Source organism: Arvicola amphibius, chromosome 3 (genome assembly GCF_903992535.2).
Source record: "Arvicola amphibius chromosome 3, mArvAmp1.2, whole genome shotgun sequence".
NCBI lineage: Eukaryota > Metazoa > Chordata > Mammalia > Rodentia > Cricetidae > Arvicola > Arvicola amphibius.
Window position 1 is genome coordinate 179,686,883 of NC_052049.1, and position 23,838 is coordinate 179,710,720.

Sequence of the window (23,838 nt, forward strand, 5' to 3'; positions counted from 1 at the left end):
GGTCCAACAAGGCTCTGCCTGTTGGCTCAGCCAAGTCCAACATGGAGGAAATGTGTACTGCCTCCGAGACTGCCCAGTGGGAGCCTTCCTCACCACCTCAACTCTGGGGAGTACCATGCAGCATATAAACCCTTTTTCATCTGAGTAAAAGCTAAATCTGGCATGTAGCACACTACACGTCTTGGAAATATTTCTGTGTATGGCGGCGGGAATCTGCCACACTCTCCTGCCTATGTATGCCTAGCAGACCTGATTTTGCTGCCTGCCCAGGAGGGGAGTGCTGAGCCATGGGCATGGTCTCAGCTACTTTTCCTCCTGGTCCTGAGTGGGCATACAAGCACCCGGGCCTACAAACGTCATTCAAGTGCTCAGTCTTCTGAAAGAGCCAGAGTGGTTTATGCTGCCATTTTGAAACAGCATAGTTTTTTTTTTTCCTGCTACCACTGAATCAGAAAGACCTCTCTTAGAGGAGCTGGGCACACCACCAGCAAAATGTCGGCTACCAAGAAGCCATGCTTAACTCTGTTCTTTTGTGTCTAAAATTACTTTTTAAGCTTTTAGGTTTTATGTGGATGTAACTAGTACACGTTGGAGCGCCAATTTGTTGTAGGAGCCAGCTTGTTTGTTTCCAGCTGCCCAGACTCAAAATAACCACACAGAAACTGTATTAATTACAGCACTGCTTGGCCTATTAGCTTATGCATATTTCTAACTCATTCTTATCTCTTACATTAACCCATTTCTCTTATTTTTACCATGAGGCTCGTGACCTACCAGCAAGGCAAGGTTCCAGCTGGCGGCTTGCATCTTTCTCCTCTGGTGGCTCCATGGCATCTCCTGACTCTGCCTTCTTTTTCCCAGCATTCAGTTTAGTTTTCCTTGCCTAGCTCTATGCTGCCCTATCACAGGCCAAACACAGCTTCTTTATTGACCAATGATATTCACAGCATACAGAGAGGAATCCCACATCAGTAAGAAAAGAAAAAGTCAAGTTGTATAAACTTAATAACAAAATGCATGGAAGAAATATGTGAAATAATAATAAGTATTCTGAAAATTATCAATAAAAATCACTAGATGAGGGGAAAACACTGTTTTTTTCTAGTGGATCCTGGTTTTCAGGAGGCAGAGGCAGGAAGATTGTGAGTTCATGACTAGGCTGGCTACAAAGTGAGCCCCACACACACGCATGCACATGTGTGCACACAGCATCTCCAAACAAAAACTAAGAAGTGGAATTAAGAGATAAAAAGATGATGATGGCTTAGTGGTTAGTCAGGGTGCCTGTCTGGCATGTGCGAGATCCTACCATGTACTAAAGATGACTAGGAATACAACAAGATTAGTACAGCCGCTTTCGCCATCATAGGACGATCTAACACAAAGTCAAAGGAGCAAACCTAGAAAGTCATCACTGAACTGAGATGATAATAAGGGTCCAGGAGACGGGGACTTTGTGGCATTCACCTACGGAGCCGGGTCCTGCGGAGTTCTGCTGAGAAAGGAGAGCTGAGAGGAAAGCCACTCGCCAAGAAGGCAAAGTCTGCTGCAGAAATAGCTTAACACTCAGCAAACCTGTAAAACTCTATGGTTGTCTAGAGGTAGTTTTGACCTGTAAGACTTCTTACAGCAGTATTTAAAACTTCAATTGCTGCCAGGTGGTGGTGTACACACCTTTAATCCCAGCACTCGGGAGGCAGAGGCAGGCGGATCTCTGAGTTCTGGGTCAGCCTGGTCTACACAGTAAGTTCTAGGACAGCCAGAGCTACACAGAGAAGCCCTGTCTCAAAAATAAATAAATAAATTTAAAATTTTTTAAAAATAAAATTTCAATTGCTCTGACTAGTTCCAAAATAAGAACAGGAGTGTGGAGACCTGAATGCTCAAGAAAATGTGATGGACATTTGCTCTCAAGCAGCAATTCATTTTTAAAAATGATTGACAGATGAGCCTTGTGCACCACTCGAAAGCTATACCTAATGACCACAACCTCCATGTTCACAACAACTAATACACTGTGGATTGCTATCCTCTGTGTGCGCGCCTGTGTGTGCATGTACACTCACATGGGCACATGAGGTCAAAGGTTGACATTGAGAGGTCTTTCCTTAGTATCCTCTCGACCTTGTTTTTTTTTTTTTTTTTTTTTTGAGACAGGGTCTCTCACTGGACTTAAAGCTCACCATCTTAGCAAGGCTGGCCAGCCAGTGAAGCCCCAGGATCCTCCTGTCTCAGCTCCTCAGCACTGGGGTACAGGTGTATACCACCATGTCCAGATGTTCAAGCTCAGGTCTACATGCTTGCACAGGAAGCCCTTTACCCTGAGCATCCCCCCATCCCGCATAACCGCCACAGTCCTACTTCTGGGTCATTAAACAGGGTTTCTCTGTGAATCAGTCTTGGCTGTTGTGGAACTCACTTGCCCGACCAGGTTGACCTTGAACTCACATAGACCTGCCTGGCTCTGCCTCCCAAGTGCTGGGATTAAAGGTTTGTGCCATCACTCTCCGGCTTCCTTTTTTAAAAAAACAAAGTTTCATTGTGTAGCCCTAGCTGACTTAGCACTTAGAGATCCATGTGCCTCTTAATCCCAAGTGCTGGGATCAAAGGGCTGCACCACCAGGCCTGGCCTAATTTATTTACTGGCAGAGACAAGCTAGCACTAAGTGGATGTTGCCAAAAATGAGGGGCACAGAGGAAGTCGGGTCTGACAGCAGAGTTGAAAGTACCAAATGTTTGCTTAAGAAATGTTCAGAACCCACTTTATCATATTTTTCCAGAGCTCAATTCTTCCTGGGTTACTCTTCGTTCAAAAGATTCAGGGGATGGGGCAGCAGACTGGACTGGACTGGAGCGCTGGCTCAGTGAGTAAGAGGGGGCGCTGCTCTTGCAGAGGACCCGAGCTCAGTTCTCGGCATCCCACACCAGGCAGATCACAACCACAACTCCGGCTCCCTGGATCCAGTGCCCTCTTCTGGACACTTCAGGCACTGCACTCACATGCACACACCCACATAGGCACAAATACATATGATTTAAAAAGAAAACAAAATAAATCTTTTAAAACAAAACAAAAGACCGTGGAGCCCAAAAGGAGATGAATCCTGTGTCCTGTGGTCTTCTCCTGGCTGGGCCTGGGCCTGGCACCTGGCTCCGGCTCCTCAGAAGCTCTACTTTCTGCTCCAGGCTCCCTACTCCCCACTGTCTTCCACACACTTATTCTTCAAGATTTTCTCATCTCTCAACCAAGACTGTCATTGCAATGACTAAACAATTCCAGAATGTCTGTAACACTCGGCCCATAGTTGGGTCAGCCGTGGGTGCCACAGGCTGTCAGTTCCACAGAAAGACAACCAAAAGAACTAACTTCTAAGCCAGGTTCAGAAACCACATGAGCACAGAGTGGCAGAAGCCCCTATTTTGACTTTCATTCCCTTGTATTGGTGAATAGAAACCACTTCGTGGCTGAGCATAAAAGCTAACCTAGCACAAGGAAAAAAGAAAGCCAGTGGCCCTGAGTCACAAACACCAGCAGCACTTGGAGGGTGGAGTTTAATCACAGCCCAGGGCTGAATGACTAATGCTGGCTGCCTGAGCTGGCTGGGGCTCACACAGCGGCCTGAGGCCTGTGCTCCATGAGCCCTCGGGCTGAGGTTAGAGGCACTGCCTGGACCACAGCCCCTTCAGTTGCTCACTGACAACAGTCCGCCCTGGATCCAATGGCTCCTGGGTTTTCTGAAGCCCCTTTCAGCTTGTGCCATCCAGTCCTTCTCTGTCACCAGTTTTGAACTGAAAAAGGTCAAAATGTCAAAGATGATTCTCTTATCCAAATATCTCTTATTGGAATAAAACACAAACCGCCCTTCTCACGCAGTTCTGCCTTGGTTAGTATTTATTAACTAAGTGGTAAACACTTGTGATATCAATGTCAGACAACCCCCCAGAGACAACACTCCGGGGCCCATAAAATGGTTCACTACACAAGAAGCTAAGTTCTCACCCAGACTGACTCAAGAGAAAAAGTTTAACATGGTCTGGCAGGAGAGATGAGGCCCGGCAGCATTTACTCCAGAAGAGAAGGCTGACACGAAGACTAGGTGAGTGAAGGCACCTGCCAAGGCTAACGGTCTGAGTCTCATCCTTGGACCCATGTGATAGGAGGAGATTCTAACCTCCACAGGCGCACCAAATCATACATGTGCATGCTTCTATCCCAAACAAATAAACGTAACTCATAAGGAATTAGTCTCAAACTGGGAAGTGGTGGCGCACGCTTTTAATCCCAGCACTCGGGAGGCAGAGGCAGGCGGATCTCTGTTGAGTTCGAGGCCAGCCTGGTCTACAGAGCTAGTTCCAGGACAGACTCCAAAGCTACAGAGAAACCCTGTTTCAAAAAAAAAAAAAAAAGTAGTATAGCCAGGGAGTGGGCTCGTGTGCCCCATCTCACGAACTTTCTGTCAACAGTGCCCCCTACAGGCTATAGTCACGCACACCAGCCTTCCAGACTCTAAGACAGGTGTACCAAAGAAACGGCCATCCTTAGATTAGCACCTGCTTCTTGTTTTGTGGAATATTGGCAACGGTTTGGAAAATGCCACTCAAAGACTGTCACATGTACATAAGTCAACTGTTTGTAAAGAATTAAGACGTGACAGCCTCCACAAGTAACATTCAATAACTGAAGAATCAAAACAAAAGGCTGAAGGGCCTAGTGGCCAACAGTATCACCTGCAGACTCTAAAATGACGACGGTACACACGTCCCTTTGCTCCTCAGTACCTGGGGAAGCAGCACACTGGCTGTTGGGTAAAGACATCATAACCACACATCTCTTCTAACTGCTGAATGTCTCATGTCTTAGAAAATGCCAAAAACACTTCAACCCCAAGAGCCCATAGCTATAGCAATAACCTTTCTCTGAGTTGATTTAACTGATTTATAATTATCTATTCATATCCAACATGGGCACCTGCTGACAACTGCTACAGTATGTATCACATTATAAGATGATTTCATACTTAATACATTCTGGAGTAGACCAAGTAAACCTTAGGAACAAGCTGAGCGGCATTCTATAAAACAACACCAGAACATCAGCCAGGCTCTGATCCTCCCTGGCTCAGGACTACACCAAGACAGAGGTGGTTTTGAAACTGGAGGTCCAAGCCAAACCCGAGCTCTTGAGCACGCACTTACCTTAAGAGCAGCTCCTTGGGTAACTTTTTGTTGATAAGGCCATCATCATTGTTTGAGAAAACCTGCAAGAGAGAGAGAGAAACTGTACAACAGTTCTTCAGCTAATATATGAAAAAAACTAAATCACGGTTTTATACTGGGTCACAGCAGCACTACTTACTGTCCTACCGAAAAACAAAAACTTTCACAACTGGAGTTCCATGTCCAGCACCCATGTCAGGGGGCTCACAACACCCCTAGCCTCCACGGCACCAGCACACAAGTGCATCTACCACCCCAACCCCGACAAACACATATACATAATTAAAATGAATAAAATAAATCTTTTTAAAATGGCAACACAGCCATTCCTGTACTGCATTGTACTGGAGGCTCCGGTGAGAACACAGCAAGAGAAACAGAAGACATAAATGACATGGGACTGTGTAGAGACAATTCCAGAAACCCACAAAGCATACCATAACTCACCAAAGAGTTCATAAGGTCACACATTTATAAAAACTTTTAAAGAGTTATTTTTAGTTATGTGTGTGCACATCTGAGTGCAGTGCTCTAGGAGGCCAGAAGAGGGTGTCGGATCTCCTGGAGCTGGAGTTACAGGCAGCTGTGTGCTGTCTGCCCAAAGCGGGCACTGGGAACTGAACTCCAGTTCTCTGTAAGAGCAGCCGGGGCTCTCAACTGCTGAGCCATCTCTCCAGCTTCATGAAAATATATTTCTATACATCAGAAATGGACAACTTGGAAATGAATTTTAAAATTTATAATGGCATTAAAATGAATATATATATATATATGAGTTCCATTGCTGAAATTGCATTCTGGGTTTGGAGAGATAGCTCAATGGGTTAGATGGCTTGTTGTGCAAACAGAAGGTCAGAGTTTGAATCCCAGAACCCACATGAAAAAATCAGGCATGGTTGTGAGAGTCTATAACGCCAGCACTGGCTGATACTGGATTCCAGCTCATTAGCCAGCCAGCCTAGCTGAACCAGTGAGCGTCAAGTTCAGTGAAAAATCCTGTCTCAAGGGAATATGAAGGTGGATGTGATGAGGAGGTTGCTGACATCCTCCATGGGCCTCTACTTGTGTGTGCACAGGCATACATCACACACACCAACGTACACACACACACACAAATACACAGAGGCATACATCACACCCACACCCACAGAGGTATATATTGCAATGGTCTGCTCGTCCCTTTAAGAGACAAGCCACGCCAGGCTGCCCGCTGCAGCCACTCAGAAATCCGCAGCATTTTACTTTTAACATAACATATATCACACCCACACACCCATATGTATGTGTGCGCACACACACAAAGGGGAAAAGAAATTTTGCTTTACTGGGTGCTGGGAGTGGTGGTCATGCCTGCAATCCAGCACTCTAGAGGCTGAGGCAGGAAGATTGGGACAAACAAGATATCAGCCGGGGCTATAAAATGAGGCCCTACCTCAGAACATCCAAACAAGAAGAAAGAAATGAGATAGGGGAGGGAAGATAAAGGAAAGAAAATTACTTCAGAATTGCTGAGAGAAATTGCTTATACGAAATGAACTGACAGACTCCACACTCATGATAGTGACCGCAGGCCAGCAGCCCCAAACTGCTGCGCAGGCCTGCAGCTCCCGCCATCCGCTCTAGAGCTCAAGCTTGTGAAAATACAAGGGGCCCGAAGTAGCTAACATGGGCCTGGAAAAGTCGGAGCGCTCGGTCCCCCTGATCTCAACATGCACTCTACGGCTAGGCACAGGAGCACACACACATCTCAGCTGCTGCAGGGCTTGATGTGGAGCGATCGCTTGAGCCCAGACACACATGTGCACACACACATAAGTAACTAAAACGCTTTAATGTTTTGGAATTTTTTAGCTCTTTATTCAAATTTACATCTCTCTGTGTATGGTGATTTGCATGAAAATGGCCCCCACAGGCTTATAGGGAATGACACTATTTGGAGGTGTGGCCTTGTTGAAGGAAACATGTCACTGAGGGTGGGCTTTGGAGCTTCAGAAGCCCAAGCCAGGCACTGTGTTACTCTCTTCCTGCTGCCTGCCAATCCAAATGTAGAACTCTCAGCTGCTTCTCCAGCAACCGTGTCTGGAATGCCTGCCACCATGCTTCCCACCATAATGACAATGGATTAAACTTCTAAACCATCAGCCCCAATTCAATGTTTTCCTTTTTAAGAGTTGTTGTGCCCATGGTGCCTCTTCACTGCCATGGTATGTAATTGTGTGTGCAGTACCCACAGAGGCCAGAAGAGGGCATCAGACCATTTGGAACTGGAGTTACAGGAGTTGTGAGTGGGCATGGGTGCTGGGAACTGAACTCAGGTCCTCTAAAGGAGCAATCTTAACTAATGAGTCATCTCTCCTAAAAATGTAAGTTTTTAACTACAAAGCTACAGTAACTGAAACTCTGAAGTCTAGAAGGAGGTCCTTCTGTATATGTGCTTTTACTGGTTAATGAATAAAGAAGCTGCTTTGGGCCTATGGCAGCACAGAACAGAGCAAGGCAGGAATTCCAAGCAGAGATAGAGGAGAAAAGAAGGTGGAGGTGAGGAGACGCCATGTAGCTGCTGAAGGAGTAAGATGCTCGTCCCAAAACCTTACTGGGAAACCATGAGCCTTATAGTAAAATGCAAAATAATAGGAATGGGTTAATTTAAGATTTAAGAGTTAGTAAATAAGAAGCCTGAGCTAATAGACCAAGAAGGTTTTAATTAATATAGCTTTTGTGTGATTATTTTGGGTCTGGGAGGCTGGGAAGCATGATTAAGGACAAAGTAAATAGGACTGAAGGCCCGGAAACAAACTCTATTTTGGGATTTTTGGCTTTTGTTTTGTTTTGGTTTGGTTTTGTTTTCTAGACAGAGTTCCCTTTTAGCTTTTGAGCCTGTCCCGGAACTAGCTTTTGTGGACCAGGCTAGCCTCAAACTCACAGAGATCCGCCTGCCTCTGCCTCGCAAGTGTTGGGTAGGATTAAAGGCGTGCACCACCACTGCCCACCATACACGGGCTCAGATACAAACTCTTACAGTCAGGAGCCATTGACTTAAATGGGGGAAAAGCCTTTTGAAGAAATGTGCAGGACGATGGGGTCCTCATGAGAACCATGGGGCTGGACTTTACCTCCAAGTGGAGGCGCGTGATGTAAACACAGGATCAACAACTGCAGCCCTTGTGCTGTGGGCTCTGTGATGGTTTTAAACTATGATACCAAAACCACAGATAACCAAAATAAATGTAGGTAAGGTGAACTTCATTAAGAGAATACCTCCTTGATACAATGGGCACCATTCAGAAAACCAAAAGGAGCTGTGCACGGCGGAGCGCCCTCCTGTAGCACCAGCGCTTCCAAGGCAAAGGCAGAGGCAGAGGCAGGAGGATTGCCACACATTTGAAGCCCCACTCGCGGGGGTGGGGTGAGGGGACAGAGAGAGAGACAGAAACCAATGAATACTCATAAAAATTTGCAAACACCATGAAGGGGATCCCAGGACACATCAGAGACTTCTCAACAATAAAAAGGCAAGCTAGTGCTGGGGAGAGGCTCGGTGGGTGCACCACTTGTGCAGGAAGCATGAGGACCTAGTTCAAATCCCCAGCACCAATGTAAGAAACCAAGCATGGATGAGCATGCCAGTAACCCCAGCTTTGGGGAAGGTGGTGTTGGAGACAGGCAGACCCCAAGATTTCACTGTCCAGCTAGCCTGGCTGAATGGTGAGCTTCAATTTCAGTTGAGACCCTGTCTCAAGGCAATAAGGCAGAGAGTGACAATCACTCAACACCCTGCTCTGGGCTCTACATGCACAAAAACGTGCATGCTCACACTCATGTGTACCTCATGACACGCTCACACATAAAAAGCAGTCCAACAAAAGAACTGGCAAAGAAGCCGGGTGTGATATTATATGTCTGTAGTCCCAGCTACTTGGGAGGATGAGGCAGAAGGATTCACTTAAATCATGATTCTGAGACCAGCCTAGGCATCATAGAAAAACCCATCTCAAAAACAAACAAGGGGTGCACCTCAGCTGACAGAGCACTTGTCTGCACCCTGGTTTTCACCAAAGCCCAGTGTAAACTGGTCAGCCTCTCAACCCTGGCATTTGGGAGGTAAAGGTGTGGGCATCAGAACATTAAGGTTATTCTCAGTTACACAGCAAGCTCAAGGCCAGCCTACAATACATGAGACAGTGTCAAAACACATACACAAAAACAGCCCAGTGATGGCACATGCCTTTAATCTCAGCACTTGGGAGGCAGAGGCTGGTGGATCTCTGTGAATTTGAGGCCAGCCTGGTCTACAGAGTACGACCCCCATCCCAACAAACCTTAAAACTTACAACTGCCTGTTAACTGCAGCTCCAGGGGACCCAGCGCCCTCTTCTGGCTTTCTAAGGCATCCAGGCTCATGCCCACATACCCACACAGAGATACACAGACACAAAGTACACTAAATTTCAAAACAACAAAAAACCAGCATGTGGCTGAGGTGACCACAGGTCTTAGCAGAGATCCACTACAATTGTTCTATGGGAGATGATGTGCCCATCAGACTCCCTTCCAAACACGCCTGTTTGTGCTGCAGATCAGTGCTGCTGCCGGCTTTGGAGATGCATTCTTGCAGCGAGCGGCAATTACTGCAGATTCACACCTGGTCAGACTGCTGAGAAACAGACTGCTGAAAGCCGAGCCCTAAAAAGGACACCCCATCCATGGTGGACAATGGCAGTGGAAGGAAAGGGGGCGTGGGGGAGGGTGGGGTGCTGTGAATACTGCACTATGGAGCCTTCAGCGGCCATGACTGTCTAGACATATCCTGCAGAAGACAGGCCATCAACACGCCATCGTAGAGCCAGAAGCAAACGGAGTACACAGAGATGCGTAAACAAAACCAGAACTAATCCTGCAAGCTGTCATCAGACAATATTAATAGACAGTTTGTCAGAGAGAGAGAAGAGTGGAGGTCAGCCTTCCTCTGTTCATATGATAAGACACTGAGATTATTCTTTTTATCTTTAGACTTATTTTATCTGAGCACTTACTCTGCATGTACGTATGTGCACCACGCACATGCCTGGTGCCTGCAGAGGTCAGAGGATGACTGTGGGTCACTATGTGGGTGCTGGGAACCAAACTCGGGTCCTCCGCAAGGGCAAGTGCTCCTAACCACTGAGCCATCTCTCCAGTCCCTAAGCACTGAAATTCTTTAAGATTTACTTTTATTTGTGTGTATGTGTATACATTTGTATGAATGTATGCCACATGTGTGCAGTGCCCCAGGAGGCCAGAAAGGACAACAGATTCTCTGGACCTGGAGTAATAGGCAGTTGTGAGCTGCCACATAGGTCCTGGGAACCAAACCCAGGTCCTTCGCAATTCTTTTTCTTTTGCTTTTTTATTCTACGCACATAGGTGTTTTGCCAGCTTGTATGCCTAGTAGCTGCAGAGACCAGAAGAGGGTGTTAGACCCCCCAAGGACCAGAGTTACAGACACCTGTGAGCAGTCACATGGGTGCTGGGAAAAGAACCTGGGTCCTCTGGAAGAGCAGCCAGTGCCCCTAACCACTGAGACATCTCTCCAGCTCTCCTCTGAGATTCTTAATCTTAGTGCGGCACCTATTTTAGTTTGAAGGCCTTGGTGTGAAGGTTAAGGTCATAGGCTTTGGAGAACAACTGAGTGACGTTAAATCCTTACTTGGCCACTGATCAACTACTGTGGGACTAGGCAAGGCACTTAATCTAGCTCTACTAAGTATATATAGTAAAGTCAATCTCATGGGGACGGTGGAGGGGTGCGGGAACTCAATGTGATTGGCCTAGAACTCAGGCTGTATGGAAGAAAGGTGTGAAAGTTACTGAAATCATTCTCTACCTTGACAGCAGGAGCAGGAATCCAGACAACCTACTTTTTATGGTGAATGAGCACAGAGGTCTCATTGTGTAAGAGTCTCTGTCTCAATTACCACCTCCTCTCACAGTGGATTGTGGGTTCCAAATAATCTGCACCTCCCCTCGCAGTGGATTGTGGGTCTCAGTCTGACCCTCCCCTCACAAGTGGGTTGTGGGTCTCAGTCTGCCCCTCCCCTCACAAGTGGGTTGTGGGTCTCAAGCTGCCCCTCCCCTCGCAGTGGGTTGTGGGTCTCAGTCTGCACCTCCCCTCGTGCTATGGGGACTGCTGGTCTTGTGCATGCCAGGCAAGTGCTCTACCAATGAGCCTCTTTCATTTTCAGACAGATAAGATCTCTCTAAATTATCCAAGTTGGCCTTGAAGTTAAAATCTTTCTATCATAGGCTGTGTTAGGAACATGGGTACCAGCAATCCCAGCACCCAGGAGGCTGAGGCAGGAGAATCACCAGAAATTCAAAGCAAGCCTAGCCTACATAGTAAGTTCTAGAACAGCCAGGGCTATATAAAAAAATTTGCCTGTATATATATACATATACACACACACATTTGGTAAAGTGCTTGTCACATAGGAATGAGGACCTGGGTTTGATCCCCAGAATGCACATAAAACCACCACCACCAAAAAAACCCCGGCTGTCCTGTAGCATGTGCTTCAGTCCCAGCAGGAGAAACAGGTGATCTCTGGGGCTCACTGGCCAGCCAGTCTAGACTAATTCGGATTCAGAGAGAGACTCCAACTCAAAAAAAAAAAAAAAAAACCCAACAACAACAACAAAAAACCAAGGTAGCTGGCACCTGATGAACAACACTTAAGGTTGACCTCTGACCTCCACACACATTCACCTGCACGCGCATACCCAGAAAGTCAGAAAAGGTAGAAAAGAAACTTTAAAGTGGAAAAACTACTATTAAATATTTGAGTTTAAAGTTTCCCCAAATTCTCGTTTTCTAAACCTCTAAAAGGCCTGCTCACAAACAAAAACAGAAAGTGGGGTGCAGAATACGAGGAAACAGCCAGCAGAATGAATTAAAATGGAAAAACATGATGATGTGACATACAATTCAAAAGATAAATGTATTTTATAAGCTGAATTAAACAACAAGAAAACGGGCACCAAGGGAAGACACTCCAACATCCAGTGTATTCCAGACCAGCTAATGTTAAAACCACCACCGGAAGTCTTACACAGCAGCCACAGAAGAAAAATAGGGAGAATAGGAAAAGGAGGTGAGAAGGAAGAAGCCCAAAGGGGAAAAAAAGACGGTGAAGAATGGCGAGCAAAGAGAAGAAACCAACTTTTATAAAACACTGCTGCTTCTCCCTGAGCCGCAAAAGGCGTCGTGTAAATCATCCGGTCTGTGAGCCACAGAGCAGATGCCAAGTCCTGAACACAAACTGAGGTGACGGGACAAACTCTCAGAGCTGTCCGAGGCGGAAGTGTGGACACATCCACGTGCCTACGCCTGCTAATCCCTTCTCTTTCAGCTTTGCCCGGGGAAGAATGCAGAGCCCGGAGTGTGAGGCCTGCACACTGTTCTTCAGGACCTACCCCAAGGCTGGAACAACATGCCAATCACTCCAGACAGTTCAGAACCAACGCATCCAAACAAGAAAAGCCCCTCACTTCCTACTCCACAGCATCTCAGAGGGACAGACGATGCTCTGCAGCACCACCGGCTTGTCTATGGTGTCTGTCACCTCAGCTACGAGGAGCCCATGGGTAGGAGAGAAAAGATCCCCAGAGCTCCAGATCAGTGAGACCCTGTCAAAAGTGGACAGGGATGGAGGAAGACATCCAGTCACTGACCTCTGGACTTCACATCGGCACCTACACACATGCATTTGGGTGTGCATATACATATACACACTCCAAACAAATATCCATCTAATTATTCATGGTAAACATTTAATTTTTTTACATTTTATTACTTATGTGGAGGGCATGCCCTGTATAGAGGTCAGAGGAAAATTTATAGGGCTCTCTGCTCCCACCACGTGGGTCAGGGGTACGGAACGCGGGTTGTCCGGATTGGCAACAAGTGCCTTTACCCACTGAGCCATCTCACCAGCCCCTTAGATATCTATTTATTAAAATTAGGCACGTCCCTATTAGCTAACCTTCAAACAGTAGTCTAATCCCAGGGTGCGTCACGAACCAGGGAGTCCACTTCTTTTATATCTTTGGAGGCCTCTCAAGAAACCACACCTGAACCTTGCCCATTCGAACCAGCACACAGGCCAAGTCAATTAAGGCTTTAAACAAGCTAATGGAGGCCAGGTGACATGCCCACGGCCTTCCAAGTTTATCGAGCAAAACTAACGGCTTAAGTTGTTTACAACGTACTAATGACAGATTCATCCAATCCCTCACGGAAGGTGCAGCACTCAGAAGGGGGAAAAAAGTCCAGTTCAATGTCCTCCAGTTTTACAAAAGAGGGTAAGAGGGTCTCTTCCAAAGCCACCCATTAAATCATCCAACCCCTCGTGCTAGGAGCCCCGACAGGACGCTGAACTTGAAACAAATGTGTGGTACGGTATTGACATCATTGCATAAAAGCAGCCTCAAGTACGCAGACTGAAGAGTGTGGCTGTGGGCATCTATGCAACCACACCCTCTGGTGGCTTCCCGGGCACGCTCGGGCCGAGCAGCGTCACGGCGTCGGGGTGGCCAAGCGAGTAGAGGTCCCGGGTGTGTGACCCAGACACGGAGCATCAGAGAGGACGGCGTCCCGGTGCCTCAGGCATCCAGGACCGGGAGACCTGGGCTTACCATCTTCAGGACCAGTCCGGAGAGCCTTGCCCTGCCCTGCCCTGCCCTGCCCGGCCTCACCCGCCCCGACCCGGCCCGGCCCTGCCCCACCCCGCCCAGCAGGCCGTGGCTCTTCTCCGCGCCCTCCCCTAGGCGCCCAGCATCTCCGCCGCCCCGCGGGCGCGGGCCCCACACTCACCATGGCCGCGAGCGCGCCCACAGCCCGGAGTCACACGGCGCCGGCGACGCCCGTTGTCCTGGTGACGCCAGCCCGGCGCCCCGCCCCGGCCTCAAGGTGGGCTCGGAGGCGGCCATTGGCCCGCGTCCGCCACGTGATCTGTAGGCGCGACGGCCCGCCCACTTCTTGTGGCCCCACGCAGCTTTGAGGCGGGGCCTGGGTGTCTTGGGGCTCCACACCTGGTCGGTCCCATCATCACGGCATCACCTTGACGCCCTCCCAACCGACAGGTGACCCAGCCATGCACTGTCCGGAGCAGGATACCTTTGTGGATTCTCTTTATTGAAAATAAAAAAAAAAAAAAACAAACTACAACAAAAAACCCAAATTGTTGGAACTGGGGATGCGACTTAGTTGATAGACTGCTTGCCACGAGTGCATGAAGCCCTGGCTTCCACCCCCAGCGCCACATAAACCCAGCCTGGGGGTGTACTCCTGTTCTCCCAGCACCGGGGAGGTGGGGGCTGGAGGGCCAGAAATCCAAGGTCATCCTCAGCCACAGAGAGTTCGAGCTCAGCCTGAGGTACAAGAGACCTTGTCTTGGAAAAACAAACTCCAATTACCCAAGAGGCCGGTTTAAACGATCAAGGAAGCTGGGCGGTGGTGGCGGGCACGCCTTTAATCCCAGCTCTCGGGAGGCAGAGACAGGCGGATCTCTGTGAGTTCGAGGCCAGCTTGATCTACAGAGTTAGTGCCAGGACAGATTCCAAAGCTACACAGAGGAACCCTGTTTCCCCAAACAAACAAAACAACAACAACAACAAAGACCAGTGACTAAGACCACAGTAATTCCAATACCTGAAAACTGTCATGATTGGTGTTGGGTCCACGAGGGTCGGCAAAGATGGAAGACAGACCACCAAAGGCTATTAGACCAGAAGCAAACTTTATTCCAGAAAAAAAATTAAAAATTAAAAAAATTCTCCATGGGGCACAAAAAGCTTATCAGCTGAGACCACAGCCAGGGATGGACTTGTAAGGCTGTGGCAATGGGCTGTTTCCTAACTCCCCTTTTTATAGCAAGAAGCAAGCATTAGGCATGAACAAAAGAATTTTTACAATCCCAAGGTAAAACTCAGATACAAATTGCTTTTTTTTTTTTTTTTTTACAATTTCCATTAACAGGGTTTTTTGGTTTTTTTTTTTTAGTTAAACTAGTGTATGCATTTTGCCCATTGTCTTTTTCTGGCACTTTCTGATGATATTTCCCAATGCTAGTTTTGTGTAGCAGGAAAGGGTATGGGAAAATCCACAACCAATACGTCAGGTACATCCCGTCATTTAAAAGTTAGCTCAGAGGCTCACATCAGTTGCTGGTTATAAGTGGCCAGGGGGTTTTCTAAAAGCTGACCCTCAGTTTGCAGAGGGCCGCTTTAGCTTTTCAGACAGAACTATGAGCTGTAAAGCAAAGTAGCCCACTGTTAATAGTTAATCTTTAAGCTGCTGAGAAAGCAGCTGACGGTCTGTTCTCATTCTCCTAGGCTTACAACTTTACATTTCTTTATTTCTACATTCTTATTTCTGGAATCTACATTTTTATATTCTTATTCTTGGGCTCTTCAACTGGTATTCTAATCTGTTGGCTTGCATGCTTCCACTCAAATACATAGTGAAGCATGCATTTGTTCTATAAACTACTTTTTTCTATTAAAGATGACTACTTGCCAGACAGTGGTGGTGTACCCCTCTAATACCAGCACTCAGAAGGCAGAGGCAGGCAGAACTCTATGAGTTTGAGGCCAGCCTGGTCTGCGGAGTGTGTTCTAGGACAGCCAGAAGCTATTAAACAGAGAAACCCTGTCTCAGAAAAAAAAAGAAAAGACTCTCCTTAAACTGGTATGCAGTGACTATAAGGTGGATGGAGTAAGAAATACTTGGGAGACTGAGGCAGGAGGATCCCCTTGAGTCCAGAGTTCAAAGGAAGACTGAGCAATATAGAGAGGCACCTCCCATCTCCAACACGCAAACACATTAATGTGTGTAATCTTTGCGGGTCCATTACTGATGGTGTTTAATATGCATAGCTTCTAAGTCAGTAAATGAGACAGCAATCTGTATGATGTTTTTTTAATGTGGTTGATTGTGAGCCTAGCCTTTAATGGCTGAGCCATCTCTCCAGCCCTTTAATGTGGTTGAATAAAGTGTAGATATTCCCCGATGCCACCCATGAACCTGATGGGGAAGAAACATTTGGTCTGGGGTTGTGGCTCAGCTGGTAGAGTGCTTGCCCAACACGTAGGAAACCTGGTTTCGACCCACAATGCTGCATAAACTTTTTATGGTACTCATGCACACTAGACTGAAGGGTCAGAAGTGCAAGGTCATCCCTGTTGCTGTGGAGTAAGTCTGAAGCCAGTCTGGACTTCATGAGACTCCATCTCAAAACAAAAATCAACAATGAACCTGACATCTTCCCTGGAATGTCTGACAGAGTCCCCAAATTTACAGGGCCCAAGGTTTTTTGTTTTTTTTGTTTTTTTTTTTTTTAAAAAAACATATTTATTTAACTTGGTATGAAGGTGTCAGATTCCCTGGAACTGGAGTTGCAGACAGTTGTGAGCTGCCATATGGATTCTGGGAATTGAACCCGGGTCCTCTGGGAGAGTAGCCAGTGCTCTTAAGCCATCTTTTCAGTTCTAACCAATGTTTCCCATCTTCCCAATCCCATCATACATTCCTACTGTCCCCTGATTGTTCTGAAAAAAATTGTCCTTGAAGTTTCTTTTTCCTTTGACCTCACTTCCCATCCATTAACAAACATTCTCCAGTCTACCTTAAAAAACATGTGGCCTGGTAGTTCATGCCTTTAATCCCAGCAGTCGGGAGACACAGACAGGTGGATTTCTTTGAGTTCGAGGTCAGCCTGTCTACAGAGAGTTCCAGAACAGCTAGGGCTACAAAGAGAAACACTGTCTCAAAAGACAAAACAACAACAAAATCACGTCCTCAAGGGCTGGAGAGATTGCTCGAGCAGTCAAGCGCTTGCTGCACAAGCGTGAAAACGTGAGTTTGATCCCTATGTCACATGTTTAAGAGACAAAAAAGTCGGTCATCGTGGCCTGTGTCTGTAATCCCAGCGATGTGAAAACAGAGACAAAAGGTCTCCAGAGCTTGCTGGCTACTTGGTAAGTCACCATGTGAGACCCTGTTTCGAAAACAAGGTGAACAGTGCCTAAGGAACACCCAAGGATGTCCTCTTGCCTCCACATGCATGTGCAAATACACTCACATGTTACTACACAAACAGGCACACATATACCCACTCTAGATACAACTGTAGATATAGATATAGTATGTGTGTATATTATACATAGATATATATGTATATTATCTGTATCTTGAAAATCTACTTTCTCAGACTTATTTTCTTACCAACACCCTTACCTAAATTTGTCTCTTTGTGCTATAGTTTGAACAACTGTGTCAAAAACTCATGTTCAGACTTAATCCATTTACCTGCATGAAAAGACAACGGCCTAACGGGGCTTCATTTTGCAATGGGAAACAGCCCATGCAGAGACTCATGAATTAGTCCATTCTGGGAATGAGTGACTCAGCCCTAATAGGACTGGAACTTCCAGAACCATAAGATACAAATTTCTACTTCTTACAAAAGACACAGCTGTGGCATTTTGTTACAGCAGCACGATCAGACTAACACATTGTATCTCCTGTCTTCCGCTCCCATGTTGTACAGGATAGTAGGGTTCCAGTGGTTTCTCTGGCATTTAGGACAAAACAAAATAGCAAGTTTTTCTAATGGTTTGTGGTCAGTTTCTCACATCTGGCTGTGATGAAATACCCCAATGAAAGCAACTTTGGGAAGGAAAGGTTTCTTTGAGCTCAAAGCTTAAGGTTACCACTTGTTATGACAGAAAGGCATGTGGCAGAAACCTGAGGTAGCTCATCACACTGTGTCACATAGCATTCTCAGGAAGCACTGGGGCAGGCTGGTACTCACCTTGCTTTCTCTTTTTATTCAGGCAGGGACCCCAGCTTACAGGTCACTTAAATTTAAGATGACCTTTTGTTGTGGAATATTATTTGAAGATGTCTTACATTTGTCCGTGCTGTAGAACACTTGTTTAACAATGCAAAGATGTGTTGCATTCTTTACATTGCATCTGTTTAACTCAGGGAAGCTGTGTTACTTTGTCTAAAACACCTGATTGATCTAATAAAGAGCTGAACGGCCAATAGGTAGGTAGGAGAAAGGATAGGTGGGGCTGGCGGGCAGAGGGAATAAATAGGAGGAGACCATCAGGGGCCAGCCACCCAGCTACACAGCAAGCCACAGAGTAAGAAGAAAGGTATACAGAAGAGAGAAAATTAAAGTCCAGAGGCAAAAGATAGATGGGATAATTTCAGAAACACTGACTATAAACAAGTCAACCAAAGGCCAGGCATTCATAAGTAATAATAAGACTGCACGTGAGCCGGGCGGTGGTGGCGCACGCCTTTAATCCCAGCACTCGGGAGGCAGAGGCAGGCGAATCTCTGTGAGTTCGAGACCAGCCTGGTCTACAAGAGCTAGTTCCAGGACAGGCTCCAAAGCCACAGAGAAACCCTGTCTCGAAAAAACAAAAAAAAACAAAAAAAAAACAAAAAAAAAAAACAAAAAAAAAAAAAAAAAAAAAAAAAGACTGCACGTGTGTTTATTTGGGAGCTGGGTGGCAGGCTCCCCAAAGAGCAAAGAGTAAAAACAACCAACTTCCCACTTGGAGAGACCTAATGCAGAAACCCCTCACAGACATGCCCAGAGGCTTGACTCCTAGGTGACTCTTGGTGCTGCCAAATGGACAGCCAGTATTAACCATTACCGTCAATAAGCCCCTACAGGTTGGGGGATGGGTACATCCCACTAACTGTTTGCAACTGCTGTTTCCACACCCTGTGACAAAGACTTGGTGGCTGCTGTGCTAAAGGAAAGAATTCCCCTGACTGAGCTGCAAATGTCTCTAGACAGGGACTGGAAAGTTAACACAGTATAAAAGCGTGGCCAACTGCCTGCATTTGGCATCGTCTCCTCTACCTGTGCTTGTACTCCCTACCTGTATCTCGGACTTCAGGAACAACCATCTCATAAGGGCGTGGAGACCTTCCCTAGGCAGGAACACCTGACCCTGAGATGAGACCCACTGACCCCTGATATAAACACTCTCTAACTATGTATGGCTTTTGCCTCCTCAACTATAGAATCTTGAACAAGATCTTTGCAGCCTGCTGAGGATACTGCTAAAGATGCTACCTTCTCTGTTTGGTTTGCTGGGGTGAGTGTAGGGACCTGATTTGTTGGGGCCTCCCGGAGTCAGGCCTCTGGCACAGAACTTCATTAACACCGCCACGCTAGCTTACTTTATTTCCCAAGACCCCTCAAACCTGCTAAAGGCCAGTGACCAGCCTCTGCTTCCTTCTCTGCCTTAGACAGGGTCTGGCTGTGTAATCCAGGCTGGCCTTGAACTCATGGAATGTCTTCCACCTCAGCTTCCCACTGTGCCTGGCTCACTATTTACATCTTAACACACACAGTTGAAGGCCCTGATGGTTGTACAGTATGTGGTCTTTGTGGATGTTTATCCTGGTCCTTCCTGATCTGAAGGGATAGTTTCATTAAAAAAAGAAAATGAAGGCCTAGGCTGGGCAGTGGTGGCGCACGCCTTTAATCACAGCACTCGGGAGGCAGAGACAGGAGGATCTCTGTGAGTTTGAGGCCAGACTGGTCTACAGAGTGAGTTCCAGGACAGGCTCCAAAACTATACAGAGAAACCCTGCCTTGAAAAAAAATCTGTGGGCCTCAGTGAGACACATACTATTTACTAAAGTTACCATATTTATGAGCTCAGGCCACTCAGCTAGTCCAGTTTTATAAATTTACTATTGCTGACACATGGAAAGGGTGCTTTGTGATGGTCTGTGGTAGGCTTTGTCTTTTGGGTGAACAACCGGCTCCCAAATCATGACACAGAGACTTTTTATTAGCTATGAATGGTCAGCCTTAGCTTAGGCTCGTTTCTTGTTCTTATAAATTAACATATCTATTTCCCTTCATCTACATTTATCTTCAGGACTTTTTACTTTTCTTTCATTCTGTATGTCTTATTTTTCCTGCTTCTTCCATGTCTTGCTGGTTAGCCCCAGAGTCTCTCTCTCTCTCTCTCTCTCTCTTCTTTCCTGAGCCTAGATTGCTCCTCCTACTTATTCTTAGCTATTGGCTGTTCAGCTTCTTATTAGGTCAATCAGGTGCCTTAAGCGGGCAAGTTAAAACAACAACACATCTTTACATAATTAAACAAATGCAGTATAAAAAATGAAACACACCGCCGGGCGGTGGTGGCGTACGCCTTTAATCCCAGCACTCGGGAGGCAGAGGCAGGCGGATCTCTGAGTTCGAGACCAGCCTGGTCTACAAGAGCTAGATCCAGGACAGGCTCTAGAAACTACAGGGAAACCCTGTCTCAAAAAACCAAAAAAAAAAAAAAAAAAAAAAAGAAACACACCTATATATAGTTAAAGTCCTCAACAATTGTCAATTTCTTTTCTGTCCTTTGTCAATCTTTGTGTTTTATTAAAGTTGTTATGTGCCTTCTGTAACTGCTAGGAAACATTCTCATAGAGGTTTGAGATCGTGGGAAATATCAGGTTCTATATTTAGTATGTTTTTAAACATTTATTTATTTATTGGGGGGGTGTGAGTGCCCCGGGCACAGGTGGAGGTCAGAGGACGGCTTGTGGGAGTCAGTTCTCTCCATCCCCCTTGGCTGAAGTCGGCTCTCTCTTCTTTCTGCTGCTCTGTGTATCTCTGGCTCACTCGCTGTCTTAGTCAGGGATCCATTGCTGTGAAGAGACTCCATGAGCAGTGCAGCTGGCAACCCTTAGGAGAGAAAGCGTTTGACTGGGGCTGGCTTACAGTTCCAGAGGTTCAGTCCATTATTATCATGGAGGGGAACGCGGTGGCATGCAGACAGACATGGTGCTGGAGAAGGAGCCGAGAATCCTACATCTGGATCCTGGCTCTCCTGGAACTAACTCTGTAGACCAGGCTGACCTCGAGCTCAGCCATCTGCCTGTTTCTACCTCCCGAGTGCTGGGATGAAAGGGGTGTGCTACCACCTCCTGGTTTCTTCTTTAAGATACTCACTATTTTATTTATTCATATTTTATGTGCATTGGTGTTTTACTTGCATGTATGTCTGTGTGAGGGTGTCAGATTGCCTGGGATTGAAGTTATAGACAGTTGTGAACTGCCATGTGGTTGTTGATTATTAACCTGGGTCCTCTGAAAGAGCAGCCAGTGCTCTTAACTCCTGAGCCGTCTCTCCATTCCCATCCCTAATACATTCTAAAATAGTATTGTCTTGTGGTTTATCATCCTACCTATCAGAAATATCTTCTCTCTTCTGAACTCTTCACCATGAGTCCCATTTATTCTTGACTATTGTTTTGCCAGGTACCACTTGGTAGTGTGGTTTTAGTCTGTGTTCTCTTCTTCTTCATTTTCAAATGTCCTATGCTGTGTATTTTGGAAGGCTGATTTTAGGAGATTGGCAGATGAACTTATCAATCAGACTGTTTTCACAGACATACATGTATAGAGAGTCCTCTCTTCGAATAGATGAAATTGCTATGTCAACAGAGAGGTGCATGCCATATTATGCCCATCTTTAACAGGAGATGTCTTAGCTTTGAATACACATTTAATGTGTTCACAATTATAAATATTCCACTCATTTTTTCTTTAATATTTAAGATGTTTTCTGTAATATGGCTTTAGCAGTTTTATGATACCTAGGTAAGGCTCTCTGTAGTTTTTTATTTTATGTTAAGGACTTACTTATTTTTGTTTTAAGTGTATTTTATGTTAAGGACTTACTTATTTTTGTTTTATGCATATTTTATTTTAAGGGCTTACTTATTTTTGTTTTATGTGTTTGGGTGTTTTCCCTGCGTGTACATCTGTGCATCACATGCATGAATGGTGTCCATGGAAACCAGAAGCCAGTGTTGCATCCCCTGGAAGCCGAGTTGCAGGCAGTCGAGCCAATATGTAGGCATTGGGAATTGAACACCAGGCCTCTGGAACAGATGCCAGTGCTCTTAACCACTGAGCCAGAGTTCCCGGCTTGCGGGCAGGAGCCACTGTGACCAATTTATCCTTTTAAAGGTTATGCACACCAGCTCATAATGATACAGACTTCTGGTGTTTGGGCTTTCTCATAACATTTTAATCTTTTACAAGATAAACAAATTAATTGTAACTTACATAATTAAAAATTTGAACAAGTCAGAGTTCTAAGTGGGCAAAGACATTTTGGGATTAGAGCGGAGGTCTTTGGGGCCGAGGACATCTTTTTGCCATACATCCTCTAATATTTGGAGGGTTATTTTTGTTTGTTTGTTTTTCGTTTTGTTTTGTTTTTTTTTTTTGCATGTTTGCTTGATGTATAGTCTTTTTTGTTTTTGTTTGATATTTGATCTTTTGGGACAGGATCTCATTACCTCTAGTCTATTGTTTGTCATCCTCTTGTCTTGGCCTTAAGTATTATAAGTAGTGGCCACTTCCTAGGCCCTATGTTTCTACAATATGCTTCCAGATGGAAATTATTTGTGTGCATGTATGTTCATGTTGGGGGGAGGTCCACATGTCTGTGTGTGCTCATGTGATGCCCTCGAGTAGAGGCCAAAGGTCAGCCTTGGATGTCATTCCTTGGGTGCATTTTGAGATAGGTCTCTCAATAGCCTCACTGGCCTGGCTGGTCAGTGAGCCCCAAGAATCTACCTGTCTCAATTTCTCTAGCACTGGGCTTACAAGTATATGCTACTAGACCGAGCTTCTTTAAAGTTATTGTGTGTGTGTGTGTGTGTGTGTGTGTGTGTGTGTGTGAAGTGACTGCAGTTGTCCTTGGGGTCAGAGGTGTCAGATTTCCTGGAGCTGGAGTTACAGGAAACTGTGAGCCACCTGTCATGAGTGCTGGGACCCAAACTTGGGTCCTCTGGAAGGGCAGTGCACTCAACTTCTGGGCCATCTCTCTGGCCCCAGGCCTGAATTTTTATTTGGATGCTTGGGATTGAATTTAGGACCTCATGCTTGTCCAGCAAGATCTTTGCTAACTAAACCCTCTCCCCACCTCTGGGGATTAGTTTAATTTCTTTGTTTATACTATTTCCCCACAGAGCACTGAAAAAACGCCCTACTGCCTGCCCCTCCGCTTCCCACAGTGTCGGATCCTCAGCGCCTCCTAAGCAGTTCATCCCAGGGCCTCCCATTTACTGGAGCGAGCAGCTTTTCTGCTGGTAATGGGGTCATTCTTTCCATCCTTTCCGTTCTGCTCCTGTAGGCACCCACTGTCCATTCTCGTGAAATGTTTTGGTTTGGTTTTAGTTCTTTTTTTGTTTGTTTGTTTGTTTTTTTCGTGCAAATGAAGATAAAGTTACAAAGCTCTCCAAGCAGCTACAAAGCAATCCTTTTATTTGCTCATTTGCTCTGACAGAGTCTGGCAGGGCTTCTTAAAAGTCAATAGACAAGAAAAGATGGAGCGCTGGAACACAACGAGATGAAAAACTGGGCTTTGGGTCCTTCTGCCTCAGCTCTTCCTACCTCTTCCAAGAATCAAACACCAGTCCAGCTGCCTTTCTCACGGGCAGCGTAGTAGTGAACAGGGAGTGGGGTAACAGACGACGAGCAGAGCAGTCTGAGGTACCCCCTCGGCAGGGCCCCCGTCAGGCGCCTGGTGGGG

The 23,838-nt window shown here is 46.1% G+C and overlaps 1 protein-coding gene across 1 annotated transcript in view; it reads right to left on the bottom strand.

Moving 5' to 3' along the window:
- The window catches only part of Fbxl2 (F-box and leucine rich repeat protein 2), a 42,501-nt gene extending 28,407 nt beyond the window's left edge, over positions 1-14,094 (bottom strand). The window contains exons 1-2 of the mRNA XM_038323497.1: positions 14,066-14,094; positions 5,197-5,258 (exon numbers count right to left, since the gene is read on the bottom strand). Coding sequence (XP_038179425.1) covers positions 5,197-5,258; positions 14,066-14,068 — 65 coding nt within the window. The 5' untranslated portion in view covers positions 14,069-14,094. The remainder of the gene's footprint in view (positions 1-5,196; positions 5,259-14,065) is intronic.
- Between the last annotated feature and the right edge of the window lie 9,744 nt (positions 14,095-23,838).